This window comes from Oncorhynchus nerka, linkage group LG6 (assembly GCF_034236695.1).
Source record: "Oncorhynchus nerka isolate Pitt River linkage group LG6, Oner_Uvic_2.0, whole genome shotgun sequence".
NCBI lineage: Eukaryota > Metazoa > Chordata > Actinopteri > Salmoniformes > Salmonidae > Oncorhynchus > Oncorhynchus nerka.
The window spans coordinates 33,706,852-33,730,233 of record NC_088401.1 but is presented as its reverse complement, the minus strand read 5'-3'; the positions used below and the strand labels follow the sequence as shown (position 1 = coordinate 33,730,233).

The following is a 23,382-nucleotide window of genomic DNA, read 5'->3' as shown; positions in this document are numbered from 1 at the left end:
TAGGGGTTGCAACAATTTCAGCAGATAGTTTTAGAAAGAAATGGTCCAGATTGTCTAGCCCGGCTGATTTGTAGGGGGTCCAGATTTTGCAGCTCTTTCAGAACACCAGCTGACTGGATTTGGGAGAAGGAGAAATGGGGAAGGCATGGGCGAGTTGTTGTGGGGGGTGCAGTGCTGTTGACTGGGGTAGGGGTAGCCAGGTGGAAAGCATGGCCAGCCGTAGAAAAATGTTTATTGAAATTGTCAATTATCGTGGATTTATCGGTGGTGAAAGAGTTTCCTATCCTCAGTGGAGTTGGCAGCTGTGAGGAGGTGTTCTTATTCTCCATGGACTTTACAGTGTCCCCAGAACTTTTTTGAGTTTGTGTTGCAGGAAGCAAATTTCTGCTTGAAAAATCTAGCCTTAGCTTTTCTAACTGCCTGTGTATATTGGTTCCTAACTTCCCTGAAAAGTTGCATATCACGGGGGCTGTTCGATGCTAATGCAGAACGCCATAGGATGTTTTTGTGTTGGTTAAGGGCAGTCAGGTCTGGAGAGAACCAAGGGCTATATCTGTTCCTGGTTCTAAATGTCTTGAATGGGGCATTCTTATTTAAGATGGTGAGGAAGGCATTTAAAAAAAATAACCAGGCATCCTCTACTGACGGGATGAAGTCAATATCCTTCCAGGATACCCGGGCCAGGTCGATTAGAAAGGCCTGCTCGCTGAAGTGTTTCAGGGAGCGTTTGACAGTGATGAGTGGAGGTCGATTGACCGCTGACCCATTGCAGATGCAGGCAATGAGGCAGTGATCGCTGAGATCTTGGTTGAAAACAGCAGAGGTGTATTTAGAGGGTAAGTTGGTTAGGATGATATCTATGAGGGTGCCCATGTTTACGGCTTTGGGGTGGTACCTGGTAGGTTCATTGATTATTTGTGTGAGATTGAGGGCATCAAGCTTAGATTGTAGGATGTCTAGGTGTTAAGCATGTCCCAGTTTAGGTCGCTTAGCAGAACGAGCTCTGAAGATAGATGGGGGGCAATCGATTCACATATGGTGTCCAGGGCACAGCTGGGGGCAGAGGGTGGCCTATAACAAGCAGCAATGGTGAGAAACTTGTTTCTGGAAACTGAAAAATGTGTGAAAAATGGCTTAAAGACAACAAAGTCAAGGTATTGGAGTGGCCATTACAAAGCCATGACCTCAATCCTATAGAAAATTTGTGGGCAGAACTGAAAAAGTGTGTGCGAGCAAGGTGGCCTACAAACCTCAGTTACACCAGCTCTGTCAGGAGGAATGGGCCAAAATTCACCCAACTTATTGTGGGAAGCTTGTGGAAGGCTACCCAAAACGTTTTACCCAAGTTAAACAATTTAAAGTAAATTCTACCAAATTACAATTGAGTGTATGTAAACTTCTGACCCACTGTGAATGTGATGAAAGAAATAGAAGCTGAAATAAATAATTCTCTCTATTATTATTCTGACATTTTACATTCTTAAAATAAAGTTTCTGGAAAAAGTGGATTTTTAAAAGTAGAAGCTCAAATTGTTTGGGCACAGACCTGGATAGTAAGACAGAACTCTGCAGGCTATCTCTGTAGTAGATTGCAACACTGCCCCCTTTGGCAGTTCTTTCTTGTCAGGAGATGTTCTAGTTAGGGATGGACATAAAGTGGTGATCCTAACTGACCTAAGACAGGGAATTTTTACTAGGATTAAATTTCAGGAATTGTGAAAAATGTAGTTGGCTAAGGTGTATGTAAACTTCCGACTTCAACTGTATACTATTCAATATTATGTCCATCCCTCAACAATAAGTAAAATAACATTTTTACCTTGACCAGTAAGCGGATGGTTCCTGATGCTTTGTGGGAAATGTAGTACCAGAAGGTGAGCTTGCAGGTGGCACTGGACTCCTTCCACACAGAGCTCTTCATGTGAGCCTTATCACCTTTAAATCCCACTGGAGTAGCTTCCAGATAGACAAAATGACCTGGGTGAGAGAGAAAGAGAGATAGAAAAAGAGGTTTGAAGCAGATTGATAGCCACCTCCTCAGACAAATTACAGTGAGGTCATGGGGTGGCGATCACTGCAATTGCCCCTTGGTGCCTTCAGTGGTTGCCATTCCAGAGGGCACAAAAAAGTTTACCAAGTCAATGATCAAACCTCCAAAGTTAAAAAAGAACATGCTGGATTCAATGGGAGTCAGTGATCTAGAACATTCGACAGACTGGAAGAGTCTAATCATTCATATGTGGCTCTAAGTCAATTCAAAAACTTCTCAAGATACTGCAGATGAATAGCCATTCAATACCTTGTCTGTGATACATCCCTAATGGCATCCTATCCTTTTCCCTATAGAGCGCAATACACTACTGACCAGAGCCCTATGTATGGAATGCAATCCTCTCCATCTTGAGCCAAGAAATGTGATCCAACTATCTCATAAAATTCTGGGATCCGGGTTTAATTTATTCGCAGAGCAGGTAGGGAATGTAAAAAAAGCTACATTTGATATACTTCCTCAAATCAATTTAAGTATGTTATTGGACTCTATGCTATGCTTTGGTTCAGCAGATACAGTATGAAGTAAAAAATACATTGTTCGGTTATGGTCGGATAGAGAAATGCTCAGAGCTCCAAACTGTGCAACTGTACCAAGTTTCATGTTTTTATAAAAAGTGTGGACTATAAGGGGAATTCACATAGGAATTGCAGAGAGAAATACACTAATACACTACCATGCTCATTCTTCAGAGTGTGGTCAAATGGAGGTCTTATGCCCTGGACCGAGCCCACACCCAATGCCCAATCAAAGTTGTCAGCCAGGGAGCTCTTCCAACCACAGCGACCATTCTCGAAAGAGCAGGAAGTCCCACAATCCTTTTCATCGGTGCCGTCGGCGCAAACGTCTATGAAGTCACAGCTCTTGTCTGGATGGAAACACTGGCCGTTCTCACACTGCAGGTGGCCCAGAGGACAGGAGCCTAGGGAACACACACACTGATTATAATGCATAATATATGCTTGAGCCAGACAGACAGACAGACACACACGGATTATAACGCATAATACTTGCACGAGACAGACACACTAACACACACACACACTGACTAAGGGAGAGGCCATGTATTGAGAATTACACAAAGTCAATCTATTGTATAGCATTCAGTGGCTTGCACATGAAGGCAAAGGGGAATCAAATCAAATCAAATTTTATTTGTCACATACACATGGTTAGCAGATGTTAATGCGAGTGTAGCGAAATGCTTGTGCTTCTAGTTCCGACAATGCAGTGATAACCAACAAGTAATCTAACTAACAATTCCAAAACTACTGTCTTATACACAGTGTAAGGGGATAAGGAATATGTACATAAGGATATATGAATGAGTGATGGTACAGAGCAGCATACAGTAGATGGTATCGAGTACAGTATATACATATGAGATGAGTATGTAGACAAAGTAAACAAAGTGGCATAGTTAAAGTGGCTAGTGACATAAGAATGCAGTCGATGATCTAGAGTACAGTATATACATATGCATATGAGATGAATAATGTAGGGTAAGTAACATTATATAAGGTAGCATTGTTTAAAGTGGCTAGTGATATATTTACATCATTTCCCATCAATTCCCATTATTAAAGTGGCTGGAGTTGGGTCAATGACAGTGTGTTGGCAGCAGCCACTCAATGTTAGTGGTGGCTGTTTAACAGTCTGATGGCCTTGAGATAGAAGCTGTTTTTCAGTCTCTCGGTCCCAGCTTTGATGCACCTGTACTGACCTCGCCTTCTGGATGATAGCGGGGTGAACAGGCAGTGGTTCAGGTGGTTGATGTCCTTGATGATCTTTATGGCCTTCCTGTAACATCGGGTGGTGTAGGTGTCCTGGAGGGCAGGTAGTTTGCCCCGGTGATGCGTTGTGCAGACCTCACTACCCTCTGGAGAGCCTTACGGTTGAGGCGGAGCAGTTGCCGTACCAGGCGGTGATACAGCCCGCCAGGATGCTCTCGATTGTGCATCTGTAGAAGTTTGTGAGTGCTTTTGGTGACAAGCCGAATTTCTTCAGCCTCCTGAGGTTGAAGAGGCGCTGCTGCGCCTTCTTCACGACGCTGTCAGTGTGAGTGGACCAATTCAGTTTGTCTGTGATGTGTATGCCGAGGAACTTAAAACTTGCTACCCTCTCCACTACTGATCCATCGATGTGGATAGTGGGGTGTTCCCTCTGCTGTTTCCTGAAGTCCACAATCATCTCCTTAGTTTTGTTGACGTTGAGTGTGAGGTTATTTTCCTGACACCACACTCCGAGGGCCCTCACCTCCTCCCTGTAGGCCGTCTCGTCGTTGTTGGTAATCAAGCCTACCACTGTTGTGTCGTCCGCAAACTTGATGATTGAGTTGGAGGCGTGCATGGCCACGCAGTCGTGGGTGAACAGGGAGTACAGGAGAGGGCTCAGAACGCACCCTTGTGGGGCCCCCGTGTTGAGGATCAGCGGGGAGGAGATGTTGTTGCCTACCCTCACCACCTGGGGGCGGCCCGTCAGGAAGTCCAGAACCCAGTTGCACAGGGCGGGGTCGAGACCCAGGGTCTCGAGCTTGATGACGAGCTTGGAGGGTACTATGGTGTTGAATGCCGAGCTGTAGTCGATGAACAGCATTCTCACATAGGTATTCCTCTTGTCCAGGTGGGTTAGGGCAGTGTGCAGTGTGGTTGAGATTGCATCGTCTGTGGACCTATTTGGGCGGTAAGCAAATTGGAGTGGGTCTAGGGTGTCAGGTAGGGTGGAGGTGATATGGTCCTTGACTAGTCTCTCAAAGCACTTCATGATGACGGAAGTGAGTGCTACGGGGCGGTAGTCGTTTAGCTCAGTTACCTTAGCTTTCTTGGGAACAGGAACAATGGTGGCCCTCTTGAAGCATGTGGGAACAGCAGACTGGTATAGGGATTGATTGAATATGTCCGTAAACACACCGGCCAGCTGGTCTGCGCATGCTCTGAGGGCGCGGCTGGGGATGCCGTCTGGGCCTGCAGCCTTGCGAGGGTTAACACGTTTAAATGTCTTACTCACCTCGGCTGCAGTGAAGGAGAGACCGCATGTTTCGTTGCAGGCCGTGTCAGTGGCAATGTATTGTCCTCAAAGCGGGCAAAAAGTTATTTAGTCTGCCTGGGAGCAAGACATCCTGGTCCGTGACTGGGCTGGGTTTCTTCTTGTAGTCCGTGATTGACTGTAGACCCTGCCACATGCCTCTTGTGTCTGAGCCATTGAATTGAGATTCCACTTTGTCTCTGTACTGACGCTAGCTTGTTTAATAGCCTTGCGGAGGGAATAGCTGCATTGTTTATATTCGGACATATTACCAGACACCTTGCCCCGATTAAAAGCAGTGGTTCGCGCTTTCAGTTTCACGCGAATGCTGCCATCAATCCACGGTTTCTGGTTTGGGAATGTTTTTATCGTTGCTATGGGAACGACATCTTCGACGCACGTTCTAATGAACTCGCACACCGAATCAGCGTATTCGTCAATATTTCCATCTGACGCAATACGAAACATGTCCCAGTCCACGTGATGGAAGCAGTCTTGGAGTGTGGAGTCAGCTTGGTCTGACCAGCGTTGGACAGACCTCAGCGTGGGAGCCTCTTGTTTTAGTTTCTGCCTGTAGGCAGGGATCAGCAAAATGGAGTCGTGGTCAGCTTTTCCGAAAGGGGGCGGGGCAGGGCCTTATATGCGTCGTGAAGTTAGAGTAACAATGATCCAAGGTTTTACCACCCCTGGTTGCGCAATCGATATGCTGGTAAAATTTAGGAGTCTTGTTTTCAGATTAGCTTTGTTAAAATCCCCAGCTACAATGAATGCAGCCTCCGGATAAATGGTTTCCAGTTTGCAAAGAGTTAAATAAAGTTCGTTCAGAGCCATCGATGTGTCTGCTTGGGGGATATATACGGCTGTGATTATAATCGAGGAGAATTCTCTTGGAAGATAATGCGGTCTACATTTGATTGTGAGGAATTCTAAATCAGGTGAACAGAAGGATTTGAGTTCCTGTATGTTTCCTTCATCACACCATGTCTCGTTAGTCATGAGGCATACGCCCCCGCCACTCTTCTTACCAGAAAGATGTTTGTTTCTGTCGGCGCGATGCGTGGAGAAACCCGTTGGCTGCACGCGTCGGATAGCGTCTTCCCAGTAAGCCATGTTTCTGTGAAGCAGAGAACGTTGCAGTCTCTGATGTCCCTCTGGAATTGCTACTCTTGCTCGGATTTCGTCAACCTTGTTGTCAAGAGACTGGACATTGGCAAGAAGAATGCTGGGGAGTGGTGCGCGATGTGCCCTTTTTCGGAGTCTGACCAGAACACCGCCTCGTTTCCCTCTTTTTCGGAGTCGTTTCCTTGGGTCGCTGCATGCGATCCATTCCGTTGTCCTGTTTGTAAGGCAGAACACCGGATCCGCGTCGCGGAAAACATATTCTTGGTCGTACTGATGGTGAGTTGGCGCTGATCTTATATTCAGTAGTTCTTCTCGACTGTATGTAATGAAACCTAAGATGACCTGGGGTACTAATGTAAGAAATAACACGTAAAAAAACAAAAAACTGCATAGTTTCCTAGGAACGCGAAGCGAGGCGCCATGACAATAACAGAACTGCAGCAGCGTCAGGATCTGTGTGTGTAGCTAGCATGACGTTGGCATACATTAGCTTCCTCATACATCATGTAGAGCAGAGGTCAGGGGTCAGCCATTAGTGAAGTGAAGCACCACTCAAATGAAAGAGGGTACGTTCGGGCTTGCCCAGCACTAGGTCTGTGTCCCAAATGGCACTCTATTCCGTATAAAGTGCAGTACTTTTGGGCCTATACTGTATAGGATATAGGGTGCCATTTGGGACACAAAGTGCTGTAAAAATGTTATGGATCATGCTGCAACATGCAGCCAAGAGACTAGGGTGATAAGCAGGACCAGACTGGACAAAGGACAGTGAGATAGGAAATCAATGAAGTATTAAAATCAAAACAAATAGTGCACAACTAAAAGTTGTATCCATTCAGTGCACAAACAGCTGTGTGAATTTCCTGTGGATTTGGGTTGGCTCTAACAATCTAACAACCTAACAATCATCAGAAATACACTCTCTATATATACAAAATTATGGGGACAACCCTTCAAATTAGTGGATCTTGCTATTTCAGCAACACCTCGTTGCTGAGAGCTGTAAAACATTGAGCACACCCATCCAATCTCCATAGACAAACATTGGCAGTAGAATGGACTTACTGAAGAGCTCAGTGACTTTTAATGTGGCACCGTCCTCAGTTGCAGCACTCACTACCGAGTTCCAAACTGCCTCTAGAAGCAACGTCAGCACAAAAGCTGTTCATCGGGAGTTCATGAAATGAGTAGCTGCACACAAACCTAAATTCACCATGCGCAATGCCAAGCGCCATTTGACTCTGGAGGCAGTGGAAATGCGTTCTCTAGAGTGACAAATCATGCTTCACCATCTGGCAGTCTGACAGAAAAATCTGGGTTTGGTGGAACCCAGGAGAACGCTACCTGCCTAAATCCATGGTGCCAACTGTAAAGTTTGAGGGAGGAGGATTTATGGTCTAGGGCTGTTTTTCATGGTTCGTGCTAGGCCCCTTAGTTCCAGTGAAGGGAAATCTTAACGCTAGAGCATACAATGATATTCTAGTTTATTCTGTGCTTGCAACTTTGTGGCAACAGATTGGGGAAGGCCCTTTCCTGTTTCAGCATGACAATGCCCCCTGTGCACAAAGTGAGGTCCATACAGAAATGGTTTGTCAAGATCGGTGTGGAAGAACTTGACTGGCCTGCCTAGAGCCCTGACCTCAACCCTATCGAACCCCTTTGGGATTAATTGAAATGCTGACTGCCAGGCCTAATCGCCCAACATCATTGCCCGACCTCACGAATGCTCCCCGCAGTCCCCGCAGCAAATGTTCCAACATCTAGTGGAAAGCCTGTAGGCTGTTGTAGCAACAAAGGGGGGGCGCAACTCCATATTAATGCCCATGATTTTGGAATGAGATGTTCGACGAGTAGGTGTCCACATACTTTTGGTAATGTAGTGTACATCCACACACACACACACAGACTGGATGAAAAGGCCCAAGGTGACAATAAAGAGGCAGTTGCTATTAAATATTGCAGGTATTGAGATGGTGAGCTCACCTCTACATGATCAGAACTTCACCTTCATAATGTCAGGCTAATGACATCTAGTGGAGTTGGTAAAATCCATACAGTTTAGTCAAGCCATTCGTCGAAACGACATCAAGTGTCTCAGACTAGGAGTGCTGATCTAGTATCAGTTCCCCCCGTTTGTGCATGCAATGTTATTAATTGTGATCTAAAAGGCAAAGCTGATCCTGAATCTCAAAACAACCAAAGAGACCTGAAAGGCCAAGAATTCAAATTGAATATAAAAAGTAAGCCAAGCAAGCAGACGATCTGAATGATACATTAGCCTCTCTTTCAGTCAGTGGCTTAGGAGGACAAAGGAGGGGAGCAGTAAGGCTTTGTGTCAGAAGGAGGGGGAGTAGACGGCTGAGAAGAGGGGATTGTGGCTGTATAGGAGCCAGGCATTCCAGTGGGGTCAGACTTGGGGTTTGGGAGTATTAGAGAGGCGTGATGATGCGTGATGAAGAGGGGTGGTCCCAGTAATTCAAGCAAAGAAAGGGGGATAAATCCCCTCTAATATTCTCTTCCACTTCTTCAGGTGCACAGGACCAGAAGGAATATGGTCCCACCATAGTGGCATGATGTGCACCCTATTCCCTATATAGTGCACTAATTTTGACCAGAGCCCTACCGTCAAAATTAGGGCATCACAAAAGGGGGTGCAATTTGGGGCCATCCACAGATATGGAAAAAACAGGAAACCATTTTGCCTCTCAAAGGCAACGAAGAAAGAGTTTGGTCTACCATGACAATAATTTCCATACATTCAAGTCATTTCAAATGTTGAAAGTTGTCTCTACCTTTGTAAATAGCTGATTTTGTACTTGTATGCTCCAGACGGGGGTTCAAATGGTAATAAATAATTTAAATAATGTATATGTGCTTGATTGAGCTAGCTGGGCTTAATGGACCAATCAGAAAGGTCCCAAAACTGCAAACCCTGCCCACTTAGCACTCCAAGCAGGATGGAGTAAACACTCAAAGTATTTGAAAGATTTAAAATAGTTTTTGAACCCAGGTCTGATATGTTCTATCATAACAGCAAAGCCAAACTCTATTTATTCCCCCATTCACCTCACCTCTCTCTCCCAATACCGAGGATTAATGGACTTTTATATGATGATCATTATGGGATATGATGGCTCAGAAGCCTGTACATTAAAAATGGATCTAATTTAGTTGATGCCATTCCATTCACTCCATTCTAGCCATTATTATGAGATGTCCTCCCCTCAGCAGCCTCCACTGGTACACAGGTACTGTAATGACCCACTGCACTTCGACCCCATATACTCACCCTGGGTAGGATATTGTCCCCTGGTGGATTGGGGAGTATAAGAATCTGTGGCATCGGTGTTTATTGTCTGGTGGGTTGTGTGTTACTGACAACATGATCCATAACCATCACAGAGCAGCCGCATCCAGACTCTCAGCAATCTTACGGTAATGACCTGTTCCAGCCATGAATCTCCTCTTGTATCAGGTGCCGTCCCACTGCTGTCTGATTACATTTGTCCCACATGGCTTTCCATCACTTTGGCTCATTCCCTCTCATCTGAATAGGCTGTCTCTCATCTCCCTGTCCTCCTCAACAACAGGCCCATTCTCCACCGTTTTTTGATGTGATTAGTCCACGGTCGTTACATGCCATTATACGTCATAAGCTACATATTAAATGGCAACATTGGGTCAAAAATAGTGCAATATATAGGGAATCGAGTACCATTTGGGAGACAGCCAGAGAGTAGCATCTCATAAAAGGCATGGATTTTAACATATGAGCTTGATTTAAAGCTGGATTTATCTGAGACAATTGCGCAAGTATTTACAGATGCTCTCACGTTCTTTCTGAGGAAAGGGGGGAGAGGAGGTAGTGCGAAAACAAGTTCAGCCGCATTTTGTTCATCATAGAAAATATATATTTTTTTAAAGGAAGAAGAGAGAAAGCCAGGTCGACCTTGCTTGTCTGGTGATCGGATTTATTTTGTAATTGATCTAGGAGATTGTGGGGCTGCCGTCCTTGGGATTGACTCGTTCCAAATGGAATAATAATGTCGGGGTAATGGTAGCAGTGGCCTCGTCTTCTAATGCACGTACACCAACAATCTGTATCGCTCCCTTAGATCTTCTCCTGCTCTCTGTTGCTTGCATTTCATTTGGTTTTATTAAGACATTTGACTACATTGTGTAATTCTGACTATATTAGAATATTATTCTAATATTCCCTTTCCAGTGCTATCAATGACCAAGGAATATAATATACAAGTGTGTTTAACATCAAAAAGTCCAGTGAGAGGACTAATATGTACTGCCATTGGTCTGGCCAAAATAATATTTAATGTAAGAGAAAAGAAAGCCATTTTCTCAACTATGTCCGTCAAAGCCATTTTGGCATAGGTCTCTCTCTGCATTGCAGGGGTTTCTTAAATTACGGGTTTGCATATAGTTCCATTTGGGAGAGACAAATTATTTTGTTTTCTTGGTGGGGGGGGTGACATAACGCACAAATGTTTGTGAACCACTAACTCCGACTGACATAAGGATAATCCCAAAACAAGTGTAACATTTCAGCAAACGCAAATGCACGCACGGCAATTGTCAAAAGAAAGAGCGAGCTGGATATCAACATATCATTAACAACATCCTCATATTCACACTGACTCCCGCTGACTACCATTGGGCTGAGACTCCATTAAAGTCATGTGATGACTCATTAATGCCCGTGCCTGTTGGCAGACTCACAGCAGGCTAGGTTGCATTCTCAAACACATTCTGTGGCTGTGAGTAAGTCTGAGAGAGAGAAAGAGAGAAAGGAAGCAAGAAAGAGACAGACGCACACAACAGGACTATTGTGTACAAGGCTCCTATAGTCCAGCCCAGCAGATCACTAGAGGTCCCTTAAAGAGGCCACACACAAAGCCTTCCCCATCCCCTCAAAACCCCCCTCTTCTCTCCCTCTCCTCTTCTCTCTTCCACTCCGACATCCAATACAACAGTAAAGCTATACATTAGAAAGGGCAATTATAGCTGCTATGCACCACTGTGACAACGGGGCTAAATCAGTACACGTTGTTGTCCCTTTCTCTTGTCTCTCAAGGGTTGGCTCGTAAAGAACAGGAAGAATGCAGAGGAAACGTACAATCATCTGAATGGAGCCCAAGCCGTTCTTTATTCACTGACTGATACCGCTTGGTTCACTCAGTCATTTATGCCTGCAAAACCATGACTAACGTCTCAGATTAAGCCCTATTCCCTAAATAATGTACTACTTCGTTCTTTCTTCTCCCTCCTCCTTTCCTTCATCTGCACTAATGTGAAAAAACTGAACAGGCCAAAGTCAATTCCCAGTGGGTAGGTTTTCAGACTATTATGAAGGAGAGGAGACAAGGAGACGAGGAGGTCACTTAAGACTATTAAGATGCACCCGGAGTGACATCATACCTGATGGGGGTGGAGTCTCCAGTGCTTCTGACGTAGACGAGAGCAGGCAGCCTGGTGAGAAGGTGATGTCATCCAGACAGATGTCCCCCTTGGCGCTGGGGCTCACCTTAGGATAGAATAAAATAGCATAATTGTTCCACAGGGAACTTTAGTTGTGGCAAGTCAGATAAGATAAAGAGAGTAAACATATACAGTGCCATGAAAAAGTGCTTGCCACCTTTCTAATGGGTCACATTATGCCTGGCGAAAGCCAAACACTGCATTCCACAGCAGGAACCTCATACCAACGGTCAAGCAGGTCCCCAGTCTGCGGTCCCAACTTGCTTCAAGATGTCCACCATTGTTCCTGTACCCAAGAAAGCCAAGGTAACTGAACTAAATTACTATCGCCCTGTAGCACTCACTTCTGTCATCATGAATTGCTTTGAGAGGTTAGTTAAGGATCATATCACCTCTACCTTACCTGTCACCCTAGACCTACTTCAATTTGCTTACCGCCCCAATAGATCCACTGACGATGCAATCGCCATTACACTGCACACTGCCCTATCCCATCTGGACAAGAGGAATACCTATGTCAGAATGCTGTTCATTGACTATAGCTCAGCCTTCAACACCATAGTACCCTCCAAGCTCATCATCAAGCTTGGAGCCCTGGGTCCTGCCCTGTGCAACTGGGTCCTGGACTCCCTGACAGGCCACCATCAGGCGGTGAAGGTAGGAAAAAACACCTCCACTTCGCTGATCCTCAACATAGGGGCCCCACAAGGGTGCGTACTCATCTGCTAAATATGTGTATGTGACCAATAACATTTGATTTGATAGTGTGATGGTTTTGGGATGCTTTTTTGCCTTTGCGGGAACCATGAATTCTAAGCTCTGTAACAGAGAATTTGACGGGAGAATGTCAGGCAATCCATCTGTGAGCTGAAGCGCAGCTGAGTCATGCAGCAAGACAATGATCCAAAACACAATCAAGTCTACATGAAAATGGCTAAAAAGCAACACATTGTAAGTTTTGGAATGGCCTCGTCAAAGTCCAGACCTAATCCCAATTGTTGGGATGTTGTGACAGGACTTGAAACGAGCAGTTCATGCTTGTAAACCCACACATTTCTCTGAGTTAAAGCAGTTCTGCATGCAAGAGTGGGCCAGAATTCCTCCACAGGGATGTTAGAGACTGATCAACTACAGGGAGCATTTGGTTGAAGTCATTGCAGCTAAAGGTGGCACAACCAGTTATTGAGTGTAAGGGGGCAATTACTTTTTCACATAGGGGAATTGGGTGTTGCTTAACTTTGCTAATTAAATAAAGAAAGAATACATCTTTTTTAAATTCTTTGTAAACTCAGGTTCCTTTTATCTAATATTAGGTTTTGGTTGGAGATCTGATAACATTCAGTATTAAAAAATATGCAAAAATAGAGAAAATCAGAAAGCGGGCAAATACTTTTTCATGGCACAGTAACAGCAACACTCACAGATACAAATGTTATGCCAGATATGCACAAGATGAACATAAGTCACAAGAATTCAATACAAATGTTCATCACCTTGCCCTCGAAGGTGACCCGGAAGTCTTCCTGAGAGGTCAGCTGGATGTCCCTCCTCTGCCAGTAGTTTCCCTGGTCTCCAGTCAGGTTGAGGAGGAGCTGGTGACCTGAGGAGCTGGTGACCTGGAACACGTTCAGCGTTCCAAAGCCGTCTCCAGACATGTGCAGGTAGAAGCGGATCTGGAGAAGGGACACACACACACACACACACACACACACACACACACACACACACACACACACACACACACACACACACACACAGGAGAGTGACAAACATGGTGAAGTCATGCAAGTGTAGCCAAGTTGAATTAGTTAAACTAACTCGTCATCTTAAAACATCTCCATCTGTACCATCAAATTTCTAGCTGGATCAGCACTGACAGTCTGGGAAATACCATGATATTTAAGCAATGACAGACTTTCCCCGACTCATTAAAGTGAAGTTTAAATGCCCCTGACTTGTAAAGGACCAAAAGGCTCCTTAACAGCTTCTACCTCCAAGACTGCTGAGCAATTTAACATTGACCCCCCTCCATTTGTTTTGTACACTGCTGCTACTCGCTGTTTATTATCTATGCTTAGTCACTTCACCCCTATCTACATGTACAAATTACCTCGACTAACCTGTACCCCCGCACACTGACTCGGTACCGGTACCCCCTGTATATAGCCTCGTTATTGTTATGCTATTGTGTTACTTTTTATATTTGAACTTTTCTTGAACTGCACTGTTGGTTAAGATTTGTAAGTAAGCATTTCACGGTAAGATCTACACTTGTTGTATTCGGCGCATGAGACAAATACAGTTTGATTTGATTTGATTCAGTAAATCTGATCAAAGCAACACGCACCTGAGACTCAAGCTTTCTGCCTTACCATTGACTTTTCACTGCAACACTCTTATTATGATCACTCGTTTCACCTCCCCGTAGACCATGAAAGCAAAGCAAGAGGTCTATCTATATACAAAGGTAATTTGTTGTGAACAAAGATCTCCGTAGCTCCATTCATTTCCTTCTATTTCCCCTGTTCATTACAGCTAGCCCACAAAGTCAGCCACTCAAACGCAGTGCTAAGGAGTTTTCTATCAAATGCAACTAGAGGGAGGGAGAGCGGGAGGCAGTGAAAAGACTAAACTACCGCTTCTTCTCTCCTCCCTCTCTTCCCCTCCTCCCCTCGCTCTGTTTAATTGGCGCCTGTCAGCTGCGTGTGTGATTGGTTGGCAGGTCCAGCCCGAGATGAGACAGACACAGTTCTATACAAACGAGGCACTCAAAAAGAAGGACTCAGACAGACTGACTGATGTGAGCTCAGTCAGAGAGAGAAGAGAGATGGCTCCTGGACTCACCCACTGCACTGGCTGATCTCGTCACACACAGAGGGAGGAGATACTGACTGACCTAGTCCTTTATACATATTCCCCCAATTCTACTTCATAGTCTACCTAAACCTCCTCCCTTAATCTGTCTGTAGGTTTGTATGGTGGATTATAGGGGCGAGGGGGGGTGAATGAGCCAATTGGAATTTGGGAATAATTAGGTGGCCATGATGGCATGATGGCCAGATTGGGAATTTAGCCAGGACCCCGGGGTTAACACCCCTGTTCTTAAGATAAGTGACTTGGGATCTTTAGTGACCATAGAGAGTCAGGACACCCGTTTAACGTTGAATCCGAAAGACGGCACCCTACATAGGAAAATGTCCCACATCACCGCCCTGGGGCATTGGGATATTTTTTGTGGGGGACCAGAGGAAAGAGTGCCTCCTACTGGCCCTCCAAAAGCACTTCCAGCAGCATCTGGTCTCCCATCCAGGGACCGACCAGGACCAACGCTTGTGTCCATGTATTGATCATATGACCCTTTTATCTCGACCCAGTAACACCCACATGGCTCCCGAACTGTTATCTACAGTCTCTGCCCTGACCTTTGCCTGACCTTGCACTGCTTGCTCCTGCGGCTGAGGAGGGGTCCAGAGATTCTAGCGGCGTCTCCGGTTGCCTGGGGGAAAGAGCTCTCCACATAGAGGTAGTGGCCAGACGGGTCCCGCAGGGTGTGGTCAGTAGATGGACCTGTGCCAGTGGTCGGTGTGCTGCCCGCTTTGATAAGCCAATCGAAATTGTCCTGCCGGCACTGGCGCCAGGAGCAGAGGTCAAACTCAAAGTTGCAGTGTCCGCTGAAGCCCTCTGTAAGAGAGTGAGAGAGAGAGAGACAGAGAGGAAGAGAGCTTAATTAGTCATTAGTATACTCACCATGACATAAATAACGTCCACACATGGCACACCACGTCATTTCGATGTGGATAATTGAGTAATATTTGGTTGAGACGTTGATCAAGGAGATTACAACCAACAGTGAGCTCCAAAGGTATAGGGACAGTGACACATTTGTTGTTGTTTTGGCTCTATATTCCAGCACTTTGGATTTGAAATGACAATGACTATGAGGTTAAAGTGCAGACTGTCAGCTTTATTTTGCGGGTATTTTCATCTATATCGGGTGAACTGTTTATAAATGACAACACCTTTTGTACATAGCCCATTTAAGGGGACTAAAAGTATTGGGACAAAAGTAGTCAAAAGTTTAGTATTTGGTCCCATATTCCTAGCACGCAACAATCAAACCCCCCTCCAAATGCTACCCTCTCCTGTTATTGTAATGGTGAGAGGCATGTCTTTGGGGTATGATATTTCAGGATACCCTCAAATGCAATGGTGTGTATTCATGGATGCCAAGGGCAGCCAGGCTATTTGACCAATAAAACATTTTAAATGAAATAAAAGTACCTTTCGTCTCTTTCTGTTTTCATAATTTCTTTCAATTCGCATTTGGCTGATTCTCACAGGAGAAATCATCCAAGCGAGGGAAACAGTGCCCCTCTGTCTCAGTATGTGTAGCCCATCTATCTGACGCTGACTGATAACATGTTGCCGCCGTAGCAAATTGATTGATTGATGTCAGCAAGCATTTGGCCTCCCATGATAAAGATATTTTGAAAGAATTAGCCCATCAGCGTGGAGCTGAGCTCAACTGTGGGTTGTCCTGATGCAGTAAAACACCCCCCAAAGGAGGCCAGTTTGGATATGGCTTCAAACCAATCAAATCATTTCCGAAGCAAAACAACATTTTCCAAAAAACGTGTCTGTTTCTGGTCTGTTTTGTGTTGATGTCCTGCAGCAGCACTTTCCTAAGCCAATGATGGAGATGGAGGTGGAGATTTGGACTTGTGGTTTTGACTTAATTCTCTGTACAAGCCAATGACTTTGATGGCGATTCTGATCTGACCATAAATTAATATATTGTGCCACTGACCTGAAACAATTGAAATTCAATATGTAGCCTAGACGTTGCCTAGTAAGCGCACGCTAACTAGCTGGCTAACTTACCTGGTACATTGTTGCCCATGCGAGGAAGTTAGGCTAGCAAGCATTTTAGCTAGGTAGCCTATGACAACCAAAACTAAAAGTGTACTGTATGACAGAGCCATAGACAGTTGTGCCAACATGAAAGAGGAGGATGGCATTGGCATTCAACTAGTCTACAAGTAGGGTGAGTAAAAAAAAAAGTTTTACTTGTACACACATCCACAGACAGAAATCAGTATCAAGGAAAGCCACATGATTTTAAGCAACATTGATTGGACTAAATAGTTTAAGGTGTCTTTAGGTTTGTTTTCAGTGTATTAAACTAAGCATATATAGCCTCGTTAATTTGATAATGTTTAAATGTTTAAGCTGAAACGGTGCTGGAATTAGCGGAGGCAGTTCCCCTGTTGTCTTTGTGCTGACGTGCAGGTAACTCTGTGGTTGTAAACCAGTAGTTGTTTAGTAAACTGTCCAAAACATTAACGTACTTGACCATGCTGCAGATTATAGAACTGTTTGTAACATGCACCATTTGGTTTGTGGACTTCAACTGGCAGATGTTGCTCTCCGGTTTTGTGATGAAACAAACGCATGTATAGTTGAGTTTATTCCGCCACTGTGTGACTGTTGTCTTTTTTTTTGTCGTAACGGCCTTATTGTAGATCGCGGTGGCGTGCGAACAAACGGGTTACAGAGCGAACGCCGCAGTTATCACAACAAAGGTTATAAATATGCCTCTTTTTTAAAAACTGGCTTGGCCTCCTCGAGAGATTTTACTCGCGTACCCGCTACCGCTCAAATGAAAGCTGACAGTCTGCACTTTGACCTCATAGTCGTTGTATCATTTCAAACCCAAAGCACTGGAGTACAGAGGCCAAACAACAACAACAAAAAAGCACTTTCCAAATACTTTTGGAGCTCACTGTATATTCACCCACTCAAAAAACAGCCTAAAGTTATGACAATTTATCACTCTACTTTTAACTGTGTAAAAGCAGTCTCGCAAACCCGACCCTAGGCAAGAGCAGTGTATGCCGTAGCTTTGGATACATTGTGGGAGGCAACTGTCTGCCTAGGGAGACTAATCTAATAGCACAACCAAACTCCAATGGAAAAACAATGTCAGATTTTTTGGTTTAGTCGTCACCGAAATGTGTACCGCCGTGCTTTCAATGATTTAAAAGCACAGCGAATTTCAAATGGGAGTACAATGTCAGCTATTTTGTTCATTCATACAACAGATGAATGTGTTATCACTGTGCTTCATCTAATAGCAGAACCAAACGACTGGGATTGCAGTTGAGAATGCATTAGAAAAGTAGGCTACATGTTGCAAGTGATTAATGTCGTTCGAGATTCTGCACAGATAATTACAGCAATTGAGAAGATAATATGATTACATAACAAGACATTCATATTTACATAATGTGGCCTTGGATGTGTTACTCATTTTAAGGTTGAATGTTACATTAGATTGTACAATTAATAAAAAACACCATTGCCACCACAGTAATGGCCTATTTATTGCCTTACCTCCCTACTCTTCTACATTTGCACACACCGTACATACAGTTGAAGTTGGAAGTTTACATACACCATAGCCAAATACATTTAAACTCCGTTTTTCACAATTCCTGACATTTAATCCTAGTAAAGATTCCCTGTTTTAGGTCAGTTAGGATCACCACTTTATTTTAAGAATGTGAAATGTCAGAATAATAATAGAGTGAATGATTTACTTCAGCTTTTATTTCTTTCATCACATTCCCAGTGGGTCAGAAGTTTACATACACTCAATTAGTATTTGGTAGCATTGCCTTTAAATTGTTTAACTTAAGCCTTCCACAAGCTTCCTACAATAAGTTGGGTGAATTTTGGCCCATTCCTCCTGACAGAGCTGGGGTAACTGAGTCAGGTTTGTAGGCCTCATTGCTCGCTCACACTTTTTCAGTTATGCCCAAAAATATTCTATAAGATTGAGGTCAGGGCTTTGTGATGGCCACTCTAATACCTTAACTTTGTTGTCCTTAAGCCATTTTGGAAGTATGCTTGGGGTCATTGTCCATTTGGAAGAACAATTTGCGACCAAGCATTAACTTCCTGACTGATGTCTTGAGATGTTGCTTCAATATATCCACATAATTTTCCTCCCTCACGATGCCATCTATTTTGTGAAGTGCACCAGTCCCTCCTGCAGCAAAGGACCCCCACAACATGATGCTGCCACCCCCGCGCTTCACGGTTGGGATGGTGTTCTTCGGCTTGCAAGCCTCCCCCTTTTTCCTCCAAACATAACAAATGGTCATTATGTCCAAACAGTTCTATTTCTATGTCGATATAGGACTCGTTTTACTGTGGATATAGATACTTTCGTACCTGCTTCCTCCAGCATCTTCACAAGGACCTTTGCTGTTGTTCTGGGATTGATTTGTACTTTTCACACAAAAGTAAGTTAATCTCTAGGAGACAGAACACATCTCTTTCCTGAGCAGTATTACGGCTGTGTGGCCCCATGGTGTTTATACTTGCGTACTATTGTTTGTACAGATGAACGTGGTACCTTCAGGCATTTTAGAAATTGCTCCCAATGATGAACCAGACTTGTGGAAGTCTACCATTTTTTTCTGAGGTCTTAGCTGATTTCTTTTGATTTTCCCATGATGTCAAGCAAAGAGGCACTGAGTTTGAAGGTAGGCATTGAAATACATCCACAGGTACACCTCCAATTGACTCAAATGATGTCAATTAGGCTATCAGAAGCTTCTAAAGCCATGACATCATTTTCGGGAATTTTCCAAGCTGTTTAAAGGCACAGTCAACTTAGTGTATGTCAACTTCTGACCCACTGGAATTGTGATACAGTGAATTATAAGTGAAATAATCTGTCTGTTAAACAATTGTTGGAAAAATGACTTGTGTCATGCACGAAGTAGACGTCGTAACCGACTTGCCAAAATTATAGTTTGTTAACAATACATTTGTGGTGTGGTTGAAAAATGACTCCAACTGTAGATCTATTGTGTTATTGACTGTACGTTTGTTTATGTGTAACTCTGTGTTGTTGTTTTTGTCGCACTGCTTTTCCTCATCTTGGCCAGGTCACAGTTGTAAATGAAAACTTGTTCTCAACTGGCCTACCTGGTTAAATAAAAAATAAATACATCTAAATCAATCACACAAAATTCAACAAAAGCTGCTGTAAATAACACTGTTCTTTAATGAATTATTATCAAACGGACAGGCAAAGGTTCTCTCACTCACTGCAGATGTAGGGGTCCTCGTCGGAGCCATCTCCACAGTGGTTGAGGAAGTCACACAGGTTGTCCTCTGGGATGCAGTATCCATTGGAGCAGGTGTACTCCTCAGGCCCACACGGCTGCTCTGGGCTGAGGGGAGGGGTGCAGTTCTGGAAGGTCACGTCATCCACCACCACATCTCCCATGTAGCTGATCCCCCGCTTGGCCTGGAAGATTACCTAAATGACAGACAGGATTGAAGTAAGCCATCTGTCCAAGTCTTTCAATGCTTGAAGTAATACCCAAATACTTATAAATCAACAAAACTGTCTAGTACTGTAAATAAACTAGCAAATTCACAATAACATGTCATTAGTCTCGTTCTCAGCCATCTTCACTATAATCCTGGTAAGAAAGGCTAAACATGACATAAACACAATTAAACCCAACATACCAGGGCATCCCAAATGGTACCTGGTCAAAAGAAGGGCACTATAAAGGGAATAAGGCTCCACTTAGGATCTAGCCCAAAATCACCAACTGTATACTACACAAGCAGCTCATCCTTCAAATTGCTGAGTCATGTACAAGTAACTGCCAAAATAAAGGAAACACTTGAGTAAATGAGCGACACAAAGTATATTGAAAGCAGGTGTTTCCACACAGGTGATGTTTTCTGAGTTAATTAAGCAATTAACATCCCATCGTGCTTAGGGTCATGTATAAAATGCACAGTTGCCTATTATTTTGGCTAACGTGGCTAGAAGAAGAGATCTCAGCGACGTTAAAAGAGTGGTCTCAAAGGAGCATAGGCGGTTTTAAGGGTGTGTGTATGAACACTTATGGGAGATTCTAGAGAGTCACCTAAAGACAGTGTTTTTCACCACCATCAACAAAACACCAAATTATGGAATTCTTCATGGACTAATGGTGTCGCATCCCTCCAATAGAGTTCCAGACACTTGTAGAATCTATTCCAAGGCGTATTGAAGCTGTTTTGGTGGCTCGTGGTGGCCCAACGCCTTTAAGACACTTTAAGTTGGTGGTTCCTTTATTTGGACAGTTACCTGTATTTCACATGAGAGAGAGGACCTGGGCTGATTAAGTGCTTTGTGGGAGAGAGAAAGGGCACTGAAGCTCTGATGGGAAGAAAGCTGCTCTTGAACACACCGCTTCAGTGCTAAAGGACACACTGATTGCTCTATCTGAATGGCTGATCTGACTGGGCCCGGTTGACAAAGGTTAATGGACATCAGTAAAAAGGTCAGGGGATGTGTTGCTAAAATTGCTATTTCACTGTTGATGTCAGGTCTTTGTCTTGTTTCTGGTAGGGTGAACTCAGCCATTGGATAGCAATGCAGTTTCTTCCTGGATAGCTTCCGTCTAGGGAGATTTTCCTGGCCACTGTGCTTTTGCATTTGCTTTGCTTGCTCTTTGGGGTTTAGGCCCGGTATCTGTAAAGCACTTTGTGGCAACTGCTGATGTAAAAAAAGGGCTTTATAAAATAAATGTGATTGATTGTTTGACTCTGTAAAGAGAATTCATCTGTGGCTGTGTGAGTCGAAATCCTCTTAGTGTAACAGTTAAGCATGAATTGCAAATGCCCCCCCCCCCAAAAAGTCCACAAAACAAAACCGTTTTATATTTTAGTCATTTAGCGGACGCTCTTATCCAGCATGAATCACTCCACAAGACCTGTGACAGATGGATTTATGGACTTGGTTCTCTCCTCCAAGACAAGATGATTGACAGACCTGGAAGTCATGGTCGATTCCGAGAAACACTTCTCCACGTCTCCATTTGTTGCCTTGGTTACCAGTCTGGGACCACACTTCATGGGTGACATTTCCATACTTCAACAACACCTGTGAAATACAGTAAGAAAATCTCACAATTGTACCACAGCTTTGTGATAAAAAAATATATTTTTAAAAACATTGTCATGGCCATTGGCCGTATTTTATTCACCATATGGTATATTGTGGTGCAAAGTACTTTTGAGAGACTGAGAACAAAATACGTTTAAGCTTATGTAAAAAATTAGAAAGAAAAAAAATTAAAGCCTGCCATAAAAAAACAAAGGCTTTTTAATTTAGATGACAAAATAAGTGCCATGTTTTTTTGTTGCATTGTTTTTAAGATAAAACATATTCTCAGTCTATTTAGACCCTTGTTTCCTATGAATACCATGTATACATTTTTTTCACAAACAACGTAACACTTCTTATTTTCTCTTTTCTTGGTGATACATCTGAGAGACTATGGGATTCATTCACCTGCAGGGTTCCCACAGTGAAGCCGCTCATGTGATACCAGAATCCCAAGGTGCACTGGGGTCCAGTGGAGGAGATGACAGGGGTCTGCAGGTCGGTGATGTGGCCGTAACCACCGTTGGAGCTGTCTGCATACATGTACCAACCCTCTGGACTGCCACTAGTGTAGAGACAAGAAGAGGGGAGGTTAGAGGTTCACATTATTAACACAATTCAATTGAATTCAAACAACTCTATTTGTCACCATGGGGCAATTCTATTTAAGGCTATAGCCGTGGTTCAGACACGCTCAACAAACGGAGACAATAAATAGAGATGACCATGAAAGACAATTACCTTAAAGTGCAATACAATATATATGATAATGAATATAAACTGTAGAAAGTATTAGTTTATGGGAAATAGGGTTGGGTAAGAACAAATACACTGTAATTGTCACACCCTGATCTGTTTCACCTGTCTTGTGCTGTCTCTACCCCCCTCCAGGTGTCACCCATTTTCCCCTGTGCATTTATACCTGTGCTTCCTGTTTGTCTGTTGCCAGTTTGTCTTGTCTCGTCAAGCTGAACAGCGTGTTATTCCGTGTCTCTTTAGTCCCTGTTTTCTAGTTCTTCCGGTTTTGACCATTCTTCCCGTCCTGACCATGACCCTGCCTGCCATTCTGTACCTTACAGACTCTGCCCCTGGAGTGGAAGACAGCCTTCAACACGGCTAGCGGACGCTACGTATACCTGGTGATGCCATTCGGTCTGACCAACGCTCCTGCTGTGTTCCAGGTCCTGGTTAATAACGTTCTCCGTGACATTTTGAACCGGTTTGTGTTTGTCTACCTCGACGGCATCCTCGTCTTTTCCCGTTCAGCTCAAGTACACGCTCTCCATGCCCGACAAGTCCTCCACCCCACACATAGAGTGTCCGCCCACAGAGGCAGAGGCAGGTCACTGAAACTCATCTATCTCTCCCTGTACTAGACCCAGGCCCCTACAGATTGTCAATCACAGTCATCCTTTACAACCATGGGAGAATAGAGCAGAGGGCTGCGATTCGCTTGACTGCTTTCATCCATCTCCATAAGCTCACAGCTCCCTGGATACCATGCCTCTCCACCCTTCCTACCCAAGAGAGGAGAGGCTCCCCTTGGGCTTGGAAAAGACAAGTTCCCCCTCTCACTTCCATGGCTGCCGGAGCTTAGTGATCGTCTGTTACTGAAGAGTAAAGGACTGCAGCAGGAGTGAGGGAAAGATGGAGGAGGAAGGGAGGGAAGAGGGATGATTGCACCTGTACTCTGGCCCACTTGCTACAAGAGGAAAGGACAGGAAATGAC

General features: G+C 44.1%; 1 protein-coding gene across 3 annotated transcripts in view; it reads right to left on the bottom strand.

Moving 5' to 3' along the window:
- Positions 1-23,382, bottom strand: part of malrd1 (MAM and LDL receptor class A domain containing 1) — a 132,443-nt gene that overhangs the window by 55,389 nt on the left and 53,672 nt on the right. For all 3 annotated transcript variants that reach the window (XM_029661494.2, XM_029661495.2, XM_029661496.2), the window contains exons 14-21: positions 22,062-22,218; positions 21,540-21,650; positions 19,811-20,024; positions 15,123-15,370; positions 13,183-13,362; positions 11,630-11,735; positions 2,727-2,972; positions 1,820-1,977 (exon numbers count right to left, since the gene is read on the bottom strand). In XM_029661494.2, the coding sequence (XP_029517354.1) occupies positions 1,820-1,977; positions 2,727-2,972; positions 11,630-11,735; positions 13,183-13,362; positions 15,123-15,370; positions 19,811-20,024; positions 21,540-21,650; positions 22,062-22,218 (1,420 nt within the window). The remainder of the gene's footprint in view (positions 1-1,819; positions 1,978-2,726; positions 2,973-11,629; positions 11,736-13,182; positions 13,363-15,122; positions 15,371-19,810; positions 20,025-21,539; positions 21,651-22,061; positions 22,219-23,382) is intronic.